Source organism: Sus scrofa, chromosome X (genome assembly GCF_000003025.6).
Source record: "Sus scrofa isolate TJ Tabasco breed Duroc chromosome X, Sscrofa11.1, whole genome shotgun sequence".
Classification (NCBI taxonomy): Eukaryota; Metazoa; Chordata; class Mammalia; order Artiodactyla; family Suidae; genus Sus; species Sus scrofa.
Genome location: NC_010461.5, coordinates 47,196,579 through 47,217,338, shown reverse-complemented (window position 1 = coordinate 47,217,338; position 20,760 = coordinate 47,196,579). Strand labels below are relative to the sequence as shown.

Below are 20,760 nucleotides of genomic sequence, written 5' to 3'. Positions count from 1 at the left end.
CTGTCAGTGACTTGCTGTGTGACCTCAGGCAAGTCACTGCCCCCTCACTGCCTTCATCTTTTCCTTAGAAACTGGGCTGACAGTCCCCACCCCTCTCACCTGGGAATCCAGGGTGTCCCCGAATATTTGAATTCCATTCTTCAGGGCTGCCTGCCAGGGAAACAGGGAGAAAGGAGGGGCAGGTCCATCTGTGGGCTCCCAGGTAAGGTGGGTGAGAAGGAGCAGAGAGTAAGCCAGAGCAGGGCCATGGAGGTCACCCTATCCCTAGGACAAGCAGTAGAGAGAGTGCGAGTCCCCAGCCAGGGGCCCTGCTGCCCTGTAGGGACTGGGTGGCGAGGGATTGCCCAGGGAAGCCCCTGCTTTGAGGTGTGGAGACAGAGCCAGGTGGGTGCCTCCAGGCCCCAGGAGGCAGGCAAGTGGCACCTAGGACCCTGGCACCTATGTGTACATCCCTGAAAGGGCCTCTGCATGGTGGCCCTCTCATGTCTGGCTTTGTTCTCTGGATCTCTGGCCATGTCAGCTACTCTCTGTGTCTCTCATTTTCTCTGGCCATTTTGTCTCTCAAACTGTGTCTCTGCATGTGCCGCCCTCCAGGTGATTCATCCTCCTCAACCCCATGCCCAGGGGGAGGGCAGGGCAGGATGAGGCCAGGATGTGCTGAGCAGGGCAGGGTGAGCAGCACAGCTGAGCTGAGCTGAGAACCTCCTCCTTCCTAGCTAGGGTCCTGCCTGCTCAGGTGGGAAAGGAAGTAAGGAAACCGCACCCAAAGCCAGGTATAGGGTGGGGGAGGGTGCTCAACCTGGGACCTGAGGCACCTTGTTTCTTCAGGGCTGGGAGGGGACCATGGCCTGAGTCTCCTGGGGCCTGTGTGATTGAATGGTGTCCTGGATGGAGTCCGGGAAGCTACTGGCACCCTGGGGGCTAGGCTAATCCTTCCCTCCAGGACTGGAGGGTTCTAGGGTTAGACATAGAATTCCTGGCTGCTCTTTTTGCCTATGACCCAGTAGGGTGTCTCTGTGTTGTAGCTGTTTGTTTTTGTAACAGAGGCCACATGTGACACCATGACTGTTTGGACCAGGAGGCAAATGTCATGTGTGTGTATACCAGAGCTTCTAAGACCCAGGGACAGCATAGACATGTTTGTTTCATGAGGATGACATAGTAAATGATGCCATGTGTCTGTGTTTCTGGGTACATGGTAGTATGTGACTTTGTGCTATTGTGCCATTGTACCAGGTTGTGTCTGACATGGTATAATGACCCTGTGTGGCCACGGTCTGTGAACCATTTGCAGGTGTGTGAACCTGCAACACCATATTATGCTATGTGTGACACTCTGGTCCTGTGATTGTGAGACGCAGTGTAAATGACATTGTATATCTTTGTGACTTAGCAGAACCATATCTGAGGCATATCTAAGTGGGTATGTGATGCTAAGTGGTTGGGTGATTGTTATATGAGGCTGTGTGTGAAATGGTAGGTTTGCCAGTGTGTGGCTTGTGTCTTTGTGACTTTGTGACTATGTGTGTGTTTGCCAGTGCATGTGATACCATGTGCTGTGTGATAATCGGTGAAATGGTGACTGTGGGTCTTTGTGACTGTGTGACCGGGCTTTTCAGACGCGTGATGGCACGTGATTGGATGTTTGAATCTGTATGGCCCCAAAATTACGTGAAACGGTGTAAGTAACCCCATGTGTCTCTGTGACTGAGTGGGCGCATTTGCACCCGGTCATGTATGAGACTGTATGACATGGGGTAAGAGAACATCTGCAGCTGTGAGAGGCCATGTGGCTGTGGCACAGCAAAACTGGCATCATGTGTGGGTGGGAGCTCCGGAGGGGCTCTTGGCTGCCACTCACTCTCATCCTCACAGCTGTTTGCCTGCATCCTTCCCTATGCGACAGCCTCTCGTGGCTCCCTTCTGCCCACAGAATGATCACCCAGATCCTCGGACCACCCTCCAGGGCTTGCCTTCTCTGCTCTACTCTGTCCCCTCCCCAACTTCTGTATCATCTGAGACCCACCACAGCTCCCTGCCCAGCCAGGCCTACACTGCTTCCTTCAGAACATGCCTCCCAGACTGAATCTTCTCTCCCCAATGTGACCATCTTCTCCCCCAGGGCCAAAGCCATACATAGTTTTGGGGAGCTCATGGTGAAGAAGAAGGGTAGTGCAAAAAAAAAGGCCTCCCTTTTCCGAATTTTTTGGCCTGGTGTTCTAAAGCTGTTCCTGTGACCTGAACCCTGGGTACTGAGTGTGTGTGGATATGGAAATAGAAGAGGGTAATACAGATTCTTGAGAGGCAGGGATTTTAAGAAGCACAGCTTTTGTTCATGAAATGTAATTTTGTCATTTTCAGCTGTATAAAATTGTAGAAAAGGAAGTCCGGATATCTTCAGGACCTTAAGTAAAAGGGTGAAGGATGGTTTAGGCTCAGTGTCTCACTGTGGCTATATAAACAAGGGCTGCAAGCATGTACACATGCTGTAGGCTGCTCTTGCCCACCCACAGCCTGGTTAAACACCCTAATAATAATGCCTGCCGACATACAAGAAATCAGCGTACTAATCACAAAGAACTCTCGTCTGTTAACAAAAACAGCCAGCGCAACCCTGGGCCTGGCTCCCTATCTGAGGGCTGGGGTAGAGGCTTCCCAGAAAGGCAGTGTGGCCAGGAAAGGGGCTCAGGGAAACTCGATACCACAGGTACCTGCTAAGATTCCCCAGTGTCCTTTGGGGTAATGTCATTTGCTTCACAGCCAGTTTCTGCCTTTCTGCAGGGCTGCACCAGGGAAACCGGATCCTGGTTAAAAGTTTGTCCCTTGACCCTGGCCAGGGCCTTGAGCCTCATCCAGAAGGTCCCCAGCGGCTTCGCTCAGACCCAGGTCCCCCCACTGAAACCCCTAGCCAGCGTCCTTCACCACTGAAGCGGGCACCGGGCCCAAAGCCACAGGGTAAGTGGTTCCAGAGAAAAGAGGGGACAGAGGCGGGAAAGGTTGGCCAGTGGCAGAGGAGAAGGCTTGTTAGAGGAGCAGAAAGCACCATGATCTAGGGGCAGAGGGCTGTGGCCTGGGGCTAACGTGTGTGGACTGGCACCTCACCTCAGTCCTACTCTGTGTCTGCTTTGGGCAACAGCGCAGACTGGGAGTTTGTGGAGGGGCTATGGTAGCCAACTCAAAACTTAGCCTATTGGGATCTCCCCTCTTTTGCCCACCCATCTCTCTAGTCCCCCCGAAGCCTAGCTACCTGCAGATGCCCCGGATGCCCCCTCCACCTGAGCCCATCCCACCCCCACCGTCACGCCCACTGCCTGCAGACCCCCGAGTGGCCAAGGGCCTGGCCCCCAGGGCAGAGGCCAGCCCCAGTTCTGCAGCAGTATCCTCACTGATTGAGAAATTTGAAAGGTGAGTCTGGCTCCCGGGGGACCCTGTGGAGGGAGGGTGGGACTGGGCTAGAAAGGACGGCTATGAAACAAGCTTCAGTCAAGCTCACACCCTCTGCCTACATGTGTGTCCATCACCCACCTCAGAGAGCCTGTGATTGTCGCCTCGGACAGGCCAGCCCCTGGGCCCAGCCCAGGTCCCACCGAGCCAGCCATGTTGCTACAGCCACCCCCACAGCCACCAGTGCCCCAGCTCCCCGAGGGCGAGGCCTCCCGCTGCCTGTTCCTGCTGGCTCCTGGGCCCCGGGACGGCGAGAAGGTGCCCAATCGGGACAGCGGCATTGATAGCATCAGCTCACCATCCAACAGCGAGGAGACCTGCTTCGTCAGTGATGATGGGCCCCCCAGCCACAGCCTCTGCCCTGGGCCCCCTGCCCTGGCCAGTGTCCCTGTTGCTTTGGCCGACCCCCACCGGCCCGGCTCCCAGGAGGTTGATAGCGACCTGGAGGAAGAGGATGATGAAGAGGAGGATGAAAAGGACAGAGAAATCCCAGTACCCCCAATGGAGAGACAGGAGTCTGTGGAGGTACTGACCCATGTTCTCTGAGAGACAGGACCACGTAGAGAAACCAGGAGCCTGGCTTTTACACTTGGTTCTCCCCCCAGCTCCGCATTTCTTGAAACAAGGCATTGTTTCCACTTGGAATGTTGGCCTTCCCTGGTCTCCTGGTACTGAATATCAGTAGCAAATCTGTACCCTGTCCCCTCATCACTGTAACTACAAAAATGACCACACACAGTTCCAAATGCCTACTAGGAAAGTTGTTCTTCCCTCATCTGAGAACCACTAGCTGGATCTCAGTTTTGCCATCTTGAAGATGGGTGTCCTAGTTGGGGATCTTTAAAGGCCTATTCCAGCTAGAAAATTCCCAGATTCAGTAGCTATGCTATTGGGCAAGTCTCTGCTGCCCCACCATAGTATCAGTTTCCTTATTTGTGAAATGAAAGTCTCTCACATGCAGAGAGACTTCTAGACAGCCAACCTCCAGAGAGACATAAGAGCTTCAAGCCCCCAGGAACCTGAGGCTGTGGGCAAAGGCTCTTGGCAGCAGGAACCCCTTTCTGGGCCCCAGCGGCCTAACACTACTTCCAGAGGCATCCTTACACTTAATTAGGTTGAAGCCAGACTACCTGCTCCTCCAGAACCCAGCTCAAATGTGGGGGCGAGGTCAGGAACTCAGAAAATATGTATCCAGTGAATAGGCCACCGGGCCAACAGGCAATAATAGGTTTTATGCATTTTTAGACTTTTGTGTTTTCCTCGCATCCCAGGTGTCAGCAAGCCTTTGTTGACAGTGAACTGAGTGGGTGAATAAATAACTAACATTTATAGTCTACTTAATCCGTAGTCTGCTATGTTTTATTTATATTAAATCATTTAGTTGTCTCAATTACAAATGGACTTAGGGCCTATTATTATCTGTATATGTAGATGAAGAGACTTAAATACAGAGCAGTTACACAACTTATGCAAGCTAGTAAATGACAGAGCTAGGATTTGAACCCAAGAAGTCTGACTTGTCAACCCACATTTAACCACTTTACCAGGCTGAATGAATGGAGGGAGCAGATGGCTGGGTGAATGGGTGGCTGAGTGAGGAGTACATGGCATCAGAATTGAGGGGTGGCTTTTGATACATGGGGGAGTTAAGGGTGAAGCTTTGGGGCCTATGGGTTCAGGGATGGGAGATATAGTTACCTTGGGGTAGTGTTAGGCTTAGAGTAGCATTTGTGCTATTCTGAGAATTTTAGGGGTTGGGGTGAAGGTTAGGGCAAAGGATGACGGACCCATGGTTGCCTCTTTCTCTTTCCAGTTGACTGTGCAGCAGAAGGTGTTCCACATTGCCAATGAACTCCTGCAAACCGAGAAGGCCTACGTTTCCAGGCTCCACCTCCTGGATCAGGTGAATGGTCCCTCAGGGATGCCGGGGTGCCAGGACCTGGTAGGTGGGTGCCAAGGAGGAAGTGAAAGGGCCTGAGCCCAACCCTATCACTGGGGCCAGAATCTAGAGGTGGTAAGGTGCCTCGCTGACCTTGACCCCCATCCTGTCCCTGAAGCCAGCTCTGATTCATGATCTTTGTACCAACCCTCATTCCTAACACTGGGCAGGTATACCAGCCCTGACTGTAACTCTGACCCAGATCCTGAATTAACCCCTAGCTATGAACGAGACTCAGAACTTCATTCTAACCCTGGTGCTATTCCTGACCCCCAAATCCACTAAAATCCCTAAGGGTAGGATTTTTTTTGTCTGCTTTGTTCTCTGCCTGGTACCCAGGAGGCACTCAAAAATATTTGTTAAATTAGAATGGATCTAATTCCAACCTTCTTTGACCCTGAGTCTAATTCTGACCTTGACCCTGATCCTGACTTCTCATTGTTCCAATGCCTACCTCCAGGTCCTAACCTTGATAACCTGATATCCAGCCACACATATAAGCCTAACTCCATTCCCTTGCTCCTCAGTCTCAAGACTGATCCAAAGCTCCACAGAGCTGCCCATAAGCACTGCCCTCACCTGCAGGCTGCCCCTTTCCCAGCCAAGCCCCAGGCCTAGCTGGGCTGAGCATGCCTGCCCTGCTCCACAGGTGTTCTGCGCCCGGCTACTGGAAGAAGCTCGGAACCGCAGTTCCTTCCCAGCCGATGTTGTCCATGGCATCTTCTCTAACATCTGCTCCATCTATTGCTTCCACCAGCAGTTCCTGCTACCTGAGCTAGAGAAGCGCATGGAGGAATGGTGAGTGGCCCCAGACCTAGGCTGCCCGCCTGCCCTCCTGTCCACTTGCCTGCCAAGCCCAGGCCAGATGTGTGCACAAGAGTTCATTCCTGCTGTCCCTCTCCCCTCACTGCCATTCACAAAAAGAATCAGGCCCAAGCTCTGCCTTCTAGCCCCTGCCAATCTAATATGAAACACAACTCAGGATTCAGAAAATTACAACCAAATAGCAAACCCCTAAAGAGTATGAGATTAGGAGCTAAATTGGCTGGAGTCAAAATTCCGGCTCTGCCACTTGCTAGCTTTATGATGTTAAGCAAGTTTCTTAAATGACTGTGCTTCAGTTTCCTCAGCTGTGAAATGAGAGTAACAGTAATAGCCTACCTGGTAGGGTTATTTTAAGAATTAAATGAGTTGATACATGTAGAGAGCTTAGAACATTACTGGGTATATAATAAGTGCTTGATGAGTGTGAGCTATTGTTATTTTTTTTTTATCAGTACTATGACAGAGGTGAGAATGGGGGGTTGTGGGAATTCTGATAAAGGAACCAAACCTAGCCTGGGGGTTAAAGAATTCAGGTAGGAGGTAATATCTGAGCTGAGTCCTGAGGTAGAAGGGCAAGGTTCATAAGCAGTCTCCTGGCAGCTTCCAGGCTTTCCTCTTCTAATTCATCCTTTAAAGTCTATACTACCTGCCATAATGGTCTCTCTGAACAACAATAAGACCATGTCACTTCCTGCTTAAATCATCTCCACGTTCCCCACACCCACAGGATAAAGCATGTCTGTGTGACCACAGATGGCTGGCATGAAGTCACTTCCTACATCTCCCCAACTATTGTGACCCCTGGGAGCTGAACCGGGGCTGGTTCTTGTGTCTCCCCTGGCAGACTGACCAATGAAGTCTGGGACCAGGTTTGGTCCTGTGTGTCCGCCAGTAGACGGTGACTCCTGAGGAGTGGCGACCAGGCCTGCTTACTTTGCTCCCTCTACCTGACGGTGACCCTCTCAGGGCTTAGCTAAGTGTGACTCATTTATGTCCCCAGAATCACGCAGCACAAGGTTAGGCACAGAATCAATAAGCAGTATTTGAAGTGGCCCTTGCAGTGAAGTCAGAGTGTGTATCCTAGGACGTGTCATTCCTTGTCCTCAAGCAGGGCAAGGTTGAGGTGGATGGTAGCCCCACTTGTGGTCTCAGGTCAAGCTGAGCCTTGTGACCTAATCAGTCTATAATATAAGCAGCATTTCCAAAGGAACAGACTGGCTGAGACGCTGATTTTCAAGACAGATGAGAACGGCCTATGGGGTGGAGGCATTCTGGGGGACGAGGCTCAGCAGTACCATGTCAGCCCCTGCTTCTGCTCCAGGGACCGCTACCCACGCATTGGAGACATCCTGCAGAAGCTGGCACCCTTCCTCAAGATGTATGGCGAGTATGTAAAGAACTTTGACCGGGCCGTGGAGCTGGTCAACACCTGGACAGAGCGCTCCACTCAGTTTAAAGTGATCATCCATGAGGTGCAGGTAAGCGGTGAATCTGGACAGGGCTGTCCGGGGTGGACAGGTCTACAAGGACCCCCTGGGGGGATCTTTGGCCAGACCTGAGCCCCCCTGCTTCTGCTTATCACAGAAGGAGGAAGCCTGCGGCAACCTGACATTGCAGCACCACATGCTGGAGCCCGTGCAGCGCATCCCCCGTTATGAGCTGCTTCTCAAGGACTATCTGTTAAAGCTGCCCCATGGCTCCCCAGACAGCAAGGATGCCCAAAGTGAGTATGCACAACTGGTCCCTGCCTCCCACCCCAAGACATAACTCACAGGGTCAGCCTTCCATTGCCATGTAATTGAAATCTCAGAATAGGATCTCCAAACTGAAAGGCCCACTGTGAGGGTCTGGAATGAGAGCCCAGGATGAACCTCCAGATTTTGAGATCCCTCCCCAAGCATCCAGACACAACATTCAGAAGTTCCCCCAGTCTGACTCTCCCAACTGGAACCCCAGAGTTTGAAGGGCATACCCAGAATGATCCCCTAAAGGAAGCCATCCATTTCCTAGGTTGAGACCCCCAAGGCTGACCCCTAGACTTGTCCTCAAATGAGGTTATCCCAAGTCCAAAATGAAACTAAGTCTAAACTCCCAGGGCCTTAGCTACCAGTCTAAGAACCCAGACTGACCTCCTTCAGGCAAGCCCTTTTTACTGAATCCCCCCAGCTGAGCTCTCCAGAAAGAGACTTGACTCATAAAACCCCTGACTCTCCATCCTCCACATTTAGAGCTCCACTCTCTGTCCACCAGCCACTACCCAGAATGACTCCCCACAAAAGAACCACTAGGTCTTATTGGCACCCCACAGAATCACCTCTCCAGAACTGAGCACCCCAGACTGGATTCCATATTTTCGTCCTCCCATATTTGGATCTCTAGGCTGAGATACCACTTTCCTCGATGAGTCCTCACACATGTAACCACTAGAAAAGTGTTTCATTCTGATTCCTTCAGTATGAAATCCACTCCTCAGGGTCACACCTCAAAGAGTGCTCCCCAGAGTCTCCCCAACCTGTTATTCCCATTCATTCCTTCATTAACATAACAGCTATTTACTGGGAACCTCGGTGTTCTGTGCATTGTCCTAGGTATAGGGGACATGGAGGTGAACAAGACAGACAAGGTCCTTGATCTCAGGGAGCATGTATTCTAGTTGGGGAGATAGACAGTAAGCAAAAGTCATAAGTACACAGGAGAACATTAGATATGTGATTCAGAGAATAAGAGGGTGACATGGCAGTGACTGGGAGGGGGCAACTTTAAATTGGGTGGCCTCTGAAAAGAATATATTTTCATCAAACCTGAATAATAATAGTAAGAGAGCCACTAAGAAGGGAATGCTGAGAAGGGTGGAGCACGTTTCAGGCAGAGGCAATAGTAGGCGCAGAGTTCCTGGGTGAAGGTGGGGGGCAGGTATTGGGGATGGGAGCAGGGCAGCAGCTTGCTTGCATATCTCTGGACCAGCAAGAAGACCAGGGTGACCTGAGCATGACCAGTGAAGGTAAAATGGTGGAAGAAATAGGATTTGGAGAGAGGAGCAAGTCTTTGAAGGCCAAGATAAGGAGATGGAGTTTATTCTCAGTGCAGTGGGTAGCCATGAGAAGATTTTGATTAGGATCACTTGGTAAGGTAGAAAAGGAGATGAGAAATCAGAAGCCATTTGCAATATTCTAAGTGAGAAAAGTTGGCTTGGATGACAGTGGTAGCAGTGGAAGTAGTGAAAAATGGTTGAATTCAGAATATATTATATTTGAAAGCAGCACTGAAAAACCTAGGGTGAACGGATATGGAGCTTGGGAAAGTCAAGAATGACTTGCAAAAATAAGGGGGGGGGAAGTTCCCATGGTGGCTCAGTGGTAATGAACACGACTAGTTCAAGAGGACACGGGTTCAATCCCCGGCCTCTCTCAGGGGGTTAAGGCTCCAGCATTGCCATGAGCTATGGTGGGGGTCACAGATGCGGCTCAGATCCTGCATTGCTGTAGCTAGGGTGTAGGCCGGCAGCTGCAGCTCTGATTTGACCCCTGACCTGGGAACTTCCATATGCCTCAGGTTCAGCCCTAAAAAGACAGGGAAAAAAAAAAAAAAAGAATGACTTGCAGATTTTTGGCTAGTGGTGATGGTTCCTGAGATGAGCTTAGGGGTTTGATCTGGGATATGTTCAAAGAGAGCTACCAGTTAGGCAGTTAGATGAGCCTAGGACCTCAGGGAGAGACATTTGGATATCAGTAGCACAGAGACAGTATGCAAAGCCATAAGGCTGACCACAGTCACCAAGGGATTGAATGTAAATAGGAAGAAAAAGGATCCAAGGGCAAAGCTGAGGGAAGTGGAATCAGCAAAGGAGACTTATAAGGAACAGCCCTAAAGGTGGGAGGAAAACCAAGAAAGTGTAGGGTCCTAGAAGCCACAAGATTCCACAAGAGCAGACAGTTGTGTCCACTGCTATGTCCACTTCCCAAACTAAGCCCCTTCCACCCTACCAAACAGGGTGCTTTGCTACCAAGTCTGGACTTCAAGAAAGAGCTAGGACCCTAGAAAGTTTGATAGCTGAACTCTACAAACAGACATCTGCAGACTAAGTGCCTCATTACTCTCCCCAAATTAGAGTCTGTACTGAGGTACCAGGGTGAATGACATAACCTAAACCTTAAGCCTTCCATACTGATTCCCTCGGATGACCCAGGCTGAACTTAGTCTGAGGTTCCAGTTATAGATCCCCCACACTGGTTTCCCCACACTAAGATCCCCACCCCAGGCTGAGCCTCCAAAATGCTCTCCCCACCCTCGGCTCTGAGAGTGGGTTCCCAGTCAGAGCACTCAGCCTGAGGTCCCAGAAGGAGAGTCACCCAAAAGAGCTTCCCAGTCGGATCTCCTTGGCCACCATTTTTTTTCTTTTTCAACTGCCCCTGTGGCATATGGAAGTTCCCGGGCCAGGGATCAAATCCAAGCCGGGGCTATTATCTACACTGCAGCTGCAGCAATACCAGATCCTTAACCCCCTGCTCCAGGCCACAGTGAGTCATTCTTTTGGATCTAATGAGTCCAAAAGAATGACTCTCCAGATCCATCCCACAGACTGAGATCGCTGAGTCCTCAGACTGAATTCCTAGAGTTCCCCAGTGTCAACTCCAGAGAGAACCCAGACATCGAGCCGCTCAATCTGAGCTTTAAATAGAGATTCCACATTGTGTCTTCCATAGCCCAAGTCCTGCAGACTGATGGACCCCATTTTCCATCCCCCTCACTGAGCCCTTAGACTGATGCCCTAGATTGTCTCCCAAATTAAGCTCCCCACTCCAACCTCCAAGTCTGATCTTCTAAATCTCAAGTGCCAAACTGACTTCTCCCAGACTGAGCCCCCTCTTTCCTACCTCCCACACTTGGATTCACCGATTGAGATTCCCAGACTGAGTCCAGCAGAATGAAGTCTCCAGACTAAGCCCAATACTGAGACCAGAGAAGGGTATGGCTGCCATATTGAGTCTCCATGTTGTATGTCCTCCGAGGTCCCCAGAAGCTTCCTATCTCATTTATCCACTCAGAGCCCATGAATTCATTAGAATCATAGGTCCACATTGAGCTTCCAGGACTGAGTTCTGTAATCTTACTTCCACACTGGATCCCTACCATGGCATGCTGAAACTGAAATTCCCCAATTGAGCTCCCTGGACTGGACCCCCAGAGTGAGCCACCAGTGTAATCTCCCTAGATTGGGCCCCCAGATAGTCCCTTTTACCAACTGCATGTTCCTGGCAAGCTGCCAGGCTTCTTGGCCTCAGTTTTCTCAGGTATAGAATGGGGATGATGGTAATACCTACCTCATAGACTTGTTTTGAGGGTTAGTGAGATAATCCAGGTGAAGCTTTTAGCACAGTGCCTGGCACATGGTGAAGGCTCAATGGACATTAGCTCTTTTTGTTACTGAATGCCCTGGCTGCTGCCCTCCCTACTGAGTGTGCCTAAAATCAGCCCCCAGATTGAGTTCACTTAAGTTGCGTTCTTGTTATACAAATCTTGGCTCTGAGTCCCTAGAATGAACCTCAGAGCTTGAGCTTGGCCAGCTCAGCTCTGCACATTGACTCCAAAGATTAACCCCTCAGAAAGAACTTCCCAGTCTAATTTTTTGAGCTGCTCAGAATGAGAATGAATGAGAGCCAGCTCAGGATGTGCTCACTAAGCTCCCCAGCCCCAGATCTTAAGCTGACCTCCCTATTTTTTTTAACCCCTCAGACTAAAATCCCCAGCTAGAGCCCTAGAAATTGCCTCAAGGTCTGAACCCCACTGAATCAATCATATGTCTGGTTCCTCAGGCTGATGCCCCCATTTTCTACTTCTTAGACTGAACTCTGGAGCCTCGACACTAGACTGAGCGCCCCAAACCAGGCTAGCTGGAACTCCTGGCCTGAGCAGCCTACCCTGAGCCCAAGACTGAACTCTAGACCAAGATCCCAGCCTGCCAAGCCCAGACCAAACCCCAGACCAAGAGCTTCCTGGCCAAGCTCCTACGCAAAGCTCCCTGTAAACTGCATTCCCTCACCTGAACCCCTAAATGAAATCCTGTACTGATATCCCTGCACTGAATCCCCAGACATAGCCTACACATACTGGACCCCTAGAAATGCCAGTCTGCACCCCACACAGATACCTCCTGGGAGTTCCCATTGTGGCTCAGCGGGTTAAGAATGACTAGTATCCATGAGGATGCGGGTTCAATCCCTGTCCTCGCTCAGTGGGTTAAGGATCTGGCGTTGCCATGAGCAGTGGTGTAGGTCGCAAAAGCGGCTCAGATCTGTTGTGGCTGTGGCATAGGCTGGCAGCTGTAGCTCTGATTCGACCCCTAGCCTGGGAACTTCCACATGCCACACGTGCGGCCCTAAAAAGAGAAGAAAAGGCACCTCTAATAGCAAAGCTGAGCCCAGCAGCCTCCACAGGCCTGAACTTGTATGCCCACAGCTTGCCAGAGTCTTCTTCCCATCCCCTTCCCAGGACACCGCCTACCTCCACGACCCAGCATGCCCCTTGCCCTGGGGTGGGGGAGATGAGAATGTGTAGGGCAAAGCGCAACTGGGAGGGCAGCCCCAGCCCTGATGTCAGCTCTGCTGCCTCCCAGGCAGACAACCAAAGGCCACCACCTCCTCTCTCTGAGTCTCAGTTTCCTCATTGGACAAACAGGGCACATGGGGTTATGAGGATTAAATGATGCTATGTAAAGCCCAGGAGCTCAGAAGAGGGTGGTAGGACCTTGGCCACATCCTAAGGGGATCCTAGTCTGTTGAGGGATGCATATATGTAAATACACAATAAATACACAGTGTGACTGGTGGGACGGAGTGGGGCAAAGGGGAATGTGGGAACCCAGACAGAGTCCTAACCCAGCCTGGGAACTCAGGGCAGGCTTTCTGGAGGAGGTGAGCTAAATCCAGAAGATTTAGTTGGCCAGATGAAGCAAGACAGGACATGTTTAGGGAGGTGCAAGTTGAGAAAGTTGGAGAGGTCAACAGAAGCCAGATCACCAAGGGCTTTGAATGTCAGGCTAAAGGACTGGTCCTTTACCCTGCAGGCATAGAGGAGCCATTGACAGATTTGAACAGAGGAGTGACAAGCAAGCTGTGTGCGAGAATGCTCCCTCTGGCAGCTGGGGCTGGGAAGTTGGAGACTGGCACCTGAAAGGCCTGAACTGGATTAGGGGGCACAGATCTTGAGCACCAAGATTTGGTTATGGAGGAAGAGCCTCTTAGGAAAATGACACTTAGTTGGCCAACCATCTGGACCCTCTTCAGAAGCACCTATGCTCCTCCATTGCAGGCATATTTTCTTTTCCTTTTTTTTTTTTTTTTTCCTCTTTAGGGCTGCATCTGTGGCATATGGAAGTTCCCAGGCTAGGGGTCAAATTGAAGCTACAGCTGCTGGCCTCTGCCACAGCCATACCAACACCAGAACCAAGCCGTGTCTGCGACCTACACCTCAGCATATGCTAACACTGGATCCTTGACCCACTAAGTGAGGCCAGGATTGAACCCGCATCCTCATGGATCCTAGTCAGGTTTGTTACTGCTGAGCCACAGTGAGAACTCCCAGGCATATTTTCTGAGTGGGCAAATATAGCGCCGTGCAGACAAGAGTGGGGTGCATTGTCAGTGGGGTGTAGTACAGCTAGGCCTCAAGCATGGGCAAGACTTATTAGTGTGTGGAAATGTATAGGGACTTTGTTTTTTTTTCCTAATGATACCTGGTCACAATAGGAAATACAGGAAAGCTTAAAGAGGCAGGAAGGAAAATCACTTATGATACTAGAGAGAATCACCTCCAGAGAATAAGCATGAGGAACATTTTGAAATATTTTTTTCTGGTGTTTTTTATACATACGTATTTGCAAAATTGAGATCATTTGGTATATACAAGTTTGTATCTTTTCCTTTTCTTAAAACATCGTGAGCATTTCACAGATTATGAAAAACTACATAAGCATTACTTGCAAAATATTGCATTATATGAATTATATGAATGCACATTAATTTATTTAACTGAACACCTGCAGTTGGACATATTTGTTTCTGGTTTGGTATAAACACCACTGTGATGAAAGTGTACTTGTACATAGAATGTGTATTTTCTTCATATACATTCCTGTAATCAGAATTATTATGGAGTTCCCATTGTGTCTCAGCAGGTTAAGAACCCAAATAGTATACATGGGGATGCGAGTTCGGTCCCTGGACTCGCTCAGTGGGTTAAGGATCTGGCATTGCCTCAAATTGTGACATAGGTCACAGACACAGCTCAGATCCAGCATTGCTGTGACTGTGGTATAGGACTGCAACTGCAGCTCCCATTCAACCCCTAGCCTGGGAACAGGTGCCACAAGTGCGGCACTGAAAGAAAAAAAATTATTGAGACTAAGAATAGGATTGTCTGTTTCTTTATAAGAGTTTTTTCTGATTATAAAAGTAATACATGTTCTTTGTCAAAAATATAAAAAGTACGGAAAAATCTAAAGAAGACACTAAAAATGACCCATAGTCCCATCATCTAGAGACAACTTGTTAAACATGGGTATGTTTCCTTCCAATTACATATGTAACTATTATTTTTTTATGGTAATAATAATCTTAAGCTTGCATTTTATTAGCTGCTAGCTCTTCTCTGTATTATGATTCTGCTATTGTGGCATTGAGTCAGTTTCTGATTTTAAGTGATGTTGCTGTGGACTTCTTTGAGGCTGGCACTTTCTGGGATGGGTCAGGCCAGAAGGAGGTATTCAGGGAGCAAAGAGGCTCCCAAGAGACTTTTCTCTGCTAGTCTCTCATCTGACTTCCCACTCTGCCCACAGAGTCTCTGGAGCTTATAGCCACAGCAGCAGAGCACTCTAACGCTGCCATCCGCAAAATGGTGAGTGGCCTTCTAGCCCCTGTCTTTCCTTGGCCAGCCACCTATCTCTGTCTCAGTCCTGGGAGGCTGCAACTTGTGTACATCTGAGGGGAGACCAGAACCCCAAACCCTGCCTTCTATTCACTGTCTCCTGCCAGGAGCGAATGCACAAGCTGCTGAAGGTATATGAGCTGCTAGGCGGGGAGGAAGACATTGTCAGCCCCACCAAAGAGCTCATAAAAGAAGGCCACATCCTTAAGCTGTCAGCGAAGAATGGGACCACTCAAGACCGATACCTCATACTGGTAACTGCCATGGGTAGGGGTGCAGGTGGGCTTGACATTGACCTGGTAGTCACTCAAGCCTATACTTTCTGCTTTCCATTCTTTCAGCTACTAACTCATTGTATTTTCACTACCTATACTAGAAAATTTTTTTCTCTACCGATAATAGTAACTAAGACTTAGACGTGTCTTGCCCAAGATCGTCCAACTAGGAAGTGACTCCCATACCTAGGCTCTTTCCTTGCCACCTTTGTGCTGTGTTTTCCCCATCTATTGCCTTGAGTCCCTAGCAGTAAACTTTCAGGAGTCCTGTAAGGGAAGGGAGCTGGGTCACACCCTTGCTGAGTCCTCTGTACATACATCCAAAAACCTTTTCCTTCCTAGTTCAACGACCGCCTCCTTTACTGTGTGCCCAGGCTGCGGCTACTTGGCCAGAAGTTTAGCGTGCGGGCACGCATTGATGTAGATGGCATGGAGGTGAGCACCAGGAGGTGGGAAATGGGGACCTGGAGTGGGGACTTAGTGCTGGGAGGAACAAAGATGTTCTGACTTTGATCCCAAATGTATGCATGTGTGCAGAGGGCGAGGGCCCTATGGAGCTCAGTAGGCCTCACCAAGCCCCTTTCTCTCTCTATTCAGCTAAAGGAAAGCTCCAACCTCAATCTGCCTCGGACCTTCCTGGTGTCAGGAAAGCAGCGCTCCCTGGAGCTCCAGGCCAGGTACTTGCCCTTGCCTATCTCTTCCCTCCAACCCCGTCTTCCCTTCAGGTATGCTGAGGCATTCTAGGCCTAGTGCCAGGTGACAAGCTGCCTCCCTAGAGGCGAGTGTTCCAGAGAAAGGGTGGGTACCTTTGCTCAAAGATGCTTGTTCTTCTGAGGGGTTAGAGGAGAGGGAAGAATGAGATAGTAATTCAAAAATGAATAACAACAGTACAAATAGTTTATTGCGGATTCAGAGCTTTAAGAGAAATAACACCAAATGCAGTGCTTGGTCCATGATAGGAGTCTGGTTTGAAAAAAAAACAAAAAACAGCCCTAAAAGGCATTTGAAAGTCAATAGGAGAAAATCCTAAATATGAACTAGGCATTAGCTATCAGGGCATTATTGCTAAATTTCTCAGGTGTGATAATGGTATAAGAAGATAAAGAAAGGAGAATAGCCTTGATTTTTAGTGGTGTATGCTGAGGATTTAATATCATGATACCTGTAACTTATTTTTAACTGATTTATCAACCAAAAAATATATACATGTACACACATATACACCTACATATAGATATATATTACTATATACATATATATGGAGTAAATACAGCAAAATATTTAAAATTTGCATCTATATAGTGGATATATATTTAATGTACTTGTGCTATCCTGTCTGTTTTTCTGTATGTTTGAAATTTTTCATAAAAAATTTTACATAATAACAATTTAAAAAATAATGCCTAGCCATTTAACAAAAGGGCCTTCATATCTATTCTCTACTTGGATGATTGTAATAGCTCACTTTTTTTTTTTTCTTTTTAGGGCCGTGCCCATGACACATGGAGGTTCCCAGGCTCGGGGTCGAATTGGAGCTGTAGCCACTGGCCTACCCCACAGCCACAGTAGCGTCAGATCCGAGCTGCGTCTGCTTGCACCACAGCTCACAGCAACCCTTAACCCACCACAGCCAGATCCTTAACCCACTGAGCAAGGCCAGGGATCGAACCTGTGTCCTCATGGATACGTAGATTCATTTCTGTTGAGCCACGACGAGAACTCCTTAGTTCACATTTAATAAAGACCTGCTCTTATGCCAGGCATGGTTTTTAGGTAATTTTAACAAGTTTAAATTGACTAGTTGAATTCTTGGTTTTTTGGCTGTGCCTGTGGCATGTGGAAGTTCCCAGGCCAGGGATCGAACCTGAGCCACAGCCATGACAATGCCAAGTCCGTAATGACTAGGGCACCAGAGAACTCTAAACTAGTTGAATTCTTTTTTTTTTCTTTTTACAGCAGCACCTGCAGCATATGGAAATTCCCAAGCCAGGGGTCGAATCGGCGCTGCAGCTGGGGCCTATGCCCCAGCCATGGCAACGCCAGATCCTTAACCCACTGAGCCAGGCCAGGGATCAAACCTGCAACCTCACAGAGACAACGTCAGATTCTTAATCCACTGAGCCACAATGCAAACGCCATAGGCTAGTTGAATTCTTTTGTTTTTGGTCTTTTTAGGGCCGCACTCTCAGTATATGGAGGTTCCTAAGCTAGGTGTCTAATTGGAGCTACAGCTGCCAGCCTACGCCACAGCCATAGCAATGCTAGATCTGAGCCGTGTCTGCGACTTACACCACAGCTCACAGCAATGCCAGATCCTTAACCCACTAAGAGAGGCCAGGGACTGAACCCGCAACCTCATGGTTTCTAGTCCGATTCATTTCTGCTGTGCCACGACAGGAACTCCTAGACTAGTTGAATCCTTAAAACAACCCTTAAAGTAGCCACTGTTACCATCAACCCTACTTTACAGATGAGAAAACTGAGGCACAGAAGAGTTATGCACTTTGCCCAAGACCCCACAGTTAGAAAGAAGCAGAGCTGGAATTGGAGCTCATGCTGTCTCCTGAGGGCCCAGGTGATAGGGTATCAGGTCATGGTCAGGGCCAGAGTGAATGCACATGGATTGATGATCTAACAGGCTGCAAGGAATTGAGAAATGAGTCAGAACCCTCACTGGTGGGACTGTGTAGAAGCAGGAGAGAGAGATGAATGTAGGCTAGAGGGTGTCCTCCTGGAAGATGAGAGAAGGGAGTTGGGTTTGATGTTCTAGGACACTGAGAGACCATATTGGAGGCCTATGGCCGGGGAAGTGAGAACACAGTCGACAACAGGCACATCCAGAGGAGGGCAGGTACAGGGCACAGTCGGGCCTCGGCAGAGCCTAAGTGACAAGCCACATGAGTGGGATGGGTCATCTGCTGGGAAGATGGGAAGAAGGAGGCTACAGAGAGATGCTAGGCTCAGATGGGTGCACCAAGCATTGTAGGTTGCACAGGGAAAGCATGGAGGGTTTGCTTTGCAGTTGCTTTTACTGCCTTTTAAAAAGTTGTTTTCAGTGAAATTTTTCAAATATCCAGAAAAGTAGAAATCCAAGAAACACCCATATGCCCACCACTTAGACAGCTGATTCTCAACTTTGGTGATATAGGAATCAGTTGAGAATCTTTTAAAAAATAATTACATCTAGAACTCACCCCTGAAAACTCTGGTTTAATTTGTCTGGAGTATAACACAGGGAATTTTGTTTTTGTTTTTTTTTAATGGCTGCATCCACGGCATATAGAAGTTCCCAGGCCAAGGACTGAATCTGAGCTGCAGTTGCAGCAGTGCCAGATCCTTTAACCCACTGTGCCAGGCTGGGGATTGAACCCGTGCCTCCACAGCAACCTGAGCCAATTCTTAACCCACTGTGCCACAACTGGAACTCCTGAACATGGGGAGTCTTTGTTGTTGTTTTTCATTTTTGGCTTCCTGTGGCATATGGAGTTCCCTGGCCAGGGATCAGATCCGAGCCACAGTTGCGACCTCTACCACAGGTGCAGCAATGCCAGATCCTTAGCCTGCTGTGCTGTGCTGGGGATCGAATGTATGTCGCAGTGCTCCAGAGATGAACATGGGGAATTTTAAAAGCTCCCCAGATGATTTTAACATGTGCACCAGGGTTTAGAACCACTGACTTAGGAGTCAGTGTATATTTTTCCGTATAAATATTTTGCTAAACCATTTTAAAGTAAATTACAGACACTATATACTTCAGCGTGCATTGCCAAAAACACCATTGTAGCCCTTAAACATCAAAGGTTGTATTGTTTAGTGCAGAGAAATTAGAAGTTAGAAAATATAGATAGATAAATAAAAAAGAATTTTTCGAAAAGAATACAGGAGTTTCCCATGTGGCTCAGGGGGTTAAGAACCCAACATAGTGTCTGTGAGGATGTGAGTTCAATCCCTGGCCTTGCTCAGTGGGTTAAGGATCTGGCATTGCCACAAGCTGCGGTATAGGTCGCAGATGCGGCTCAGAACCAGCATTGCTATGGCTGTGGCGTAAGCTGGAGCTCTGATTGTACCCCTAGCCCAGAATTTCCATATGCCACAAGTGCGGCCATTAAAAAAAAAAAAAAAAAAGAAGAAGAAGAAGAAAAGAATACAATCAGAATAAGGTAAAATCCCCAAAAACTGTACCACCCAGAGATAGTCAGTGCTAATGAGCTGGCAGAACCTCTTTCAGGCTTTTCCTCAAGGTCCCCTCTTTTTTCTCAAGGCAGAATTTTCAGAGTGAAATGCATAGGTCTTCAGTGTACCATCAGTGAGTTTTGACAAATATAAACATTCAAGTCACATATATTTTTAAACAAAAAGGGAATGCTATGTATGTTTTATATATGTTGTTTTCAGTTAACATCAACAGCTTTCTACATCATTTATGTGGTCTGGCAGTAGTGATATACCATCATTTTTTTTAAACCTGATCCCCTGTTGTTGGACACTTAGATTGCTTCTAACTTTTCACTACAATAAATAGCAGTGCAGTGGACATTCTTATAGCTAAATATTGACTCACAGCCTTAATTTTTCATGAAGTGGTCCTCAGGACATAGTCAAACTTTCATATTAGAATCTTTTTCATATTTGAAAAAGACTCTTGATGTCTGGAGTATAGATTGGAAGGAGATTAGAAGAAGCCAGGCTGGAGTCAGACCAGAGGCTGCATCCTACTCCTAGTGAGAAGTTGACGGGACTGCACCCGGCCTTGGAGACTGCAGGACAGATAGGAGAGTTGAGGAGGGCGAAGGGAAGCCGAACCTCACACTGATTGAGGACCGAGCTGAGCAGTTTACACATCACCTAAGTTACTGCTCAGAACAACCCAGACTGAAACTTACCATATCCATTTAACAAGTGAAGAAAAATGAACTTCCCTCTTTTCTCGAACTTGATAATCCAGCAATAGGATTTATTTATGGTTTCTTGTATATTCCGTACCCTTATTCACATGCCTCACCCTTACCCCTCTACCTGAGGCACAGCACCTCCTTGAGGAAACCTTCCTTAGCAGCCCCTACCCAAACTCCAGAATGGGACAGGTCTCCTCTTCTGGGCTCCTCAGCCCTATTTTCCCTCTGTCACAGTACTGATCACCCTGTATTGTCCCTGTCTATCTCCCCCAGACCATGAGACCCAAATTCCCAGGTGTGTAGAAAGTAATAATAACCATTGAATGAATAAACTCAGATAGGTTAAATGACTTGCCTAAGGTCACATAAGTAGTAAGTGAAGGAGCATAGTGTCAAACTCAGGTCTTTCCAACTCCAAAACACCTGCTCTTTACCACTCCAATTGCTTTTGGTTGGCCTG

The 20,760-nt window shown here is 48.5% G+C and overlaps 1 protein-coding gene across 1 annotated transcript in view; it reads left to right on the top strand.

The window, feature by feature from the left end:
- FGD1 (FYVE, RhoGEF and PH domain containing 1) overlaps nt 1–20,760 on the top strand; it is a 39,819-nt gene that overhangs the window by 14,318 nt on the left and 4,741 nt on the right. Inside the window, exons 2-12 of the mRNA XM_003135106.6 lie at nt 2,782–2,955; nt 3,228–3,405; nt 3,531–3,969; nt 5,258–5,347; nt 6,033–6,181; nt 7,530–7,686; nt 7,793–7,931; nt 15,042–15,100; nt 15,238–15,384; nt 15,748–15,840; nt 16,003–16,082. Coding sequence (XP_003135154.1) covers nt 2,782–2,955; nt 3,228–3,405; nt 3,531–3,969; nt 5,258–5,347; nt 6,033–6,181; nt 7,530–7,686; nt 7,793–7,931; nt 15,042–15,100; nt 15,238–15,384; nt 15,748–15,840; nt 16,003–16,082 — 1,705 coding nt within the window. The remainder of the gene's footprint in view (nt 1–2,781; nt 2,956–3,227; nt 3,406–3,530; nt 3,970–5,257; nt 5,348–6,032; nt 6,182–7,529; nt 7,687–7,792; nt 7,932–15,041; nt 15,101–15,237; nt 15,385–15,747; nt 15,841–16,002; nt 16,083–20,760) is intronic.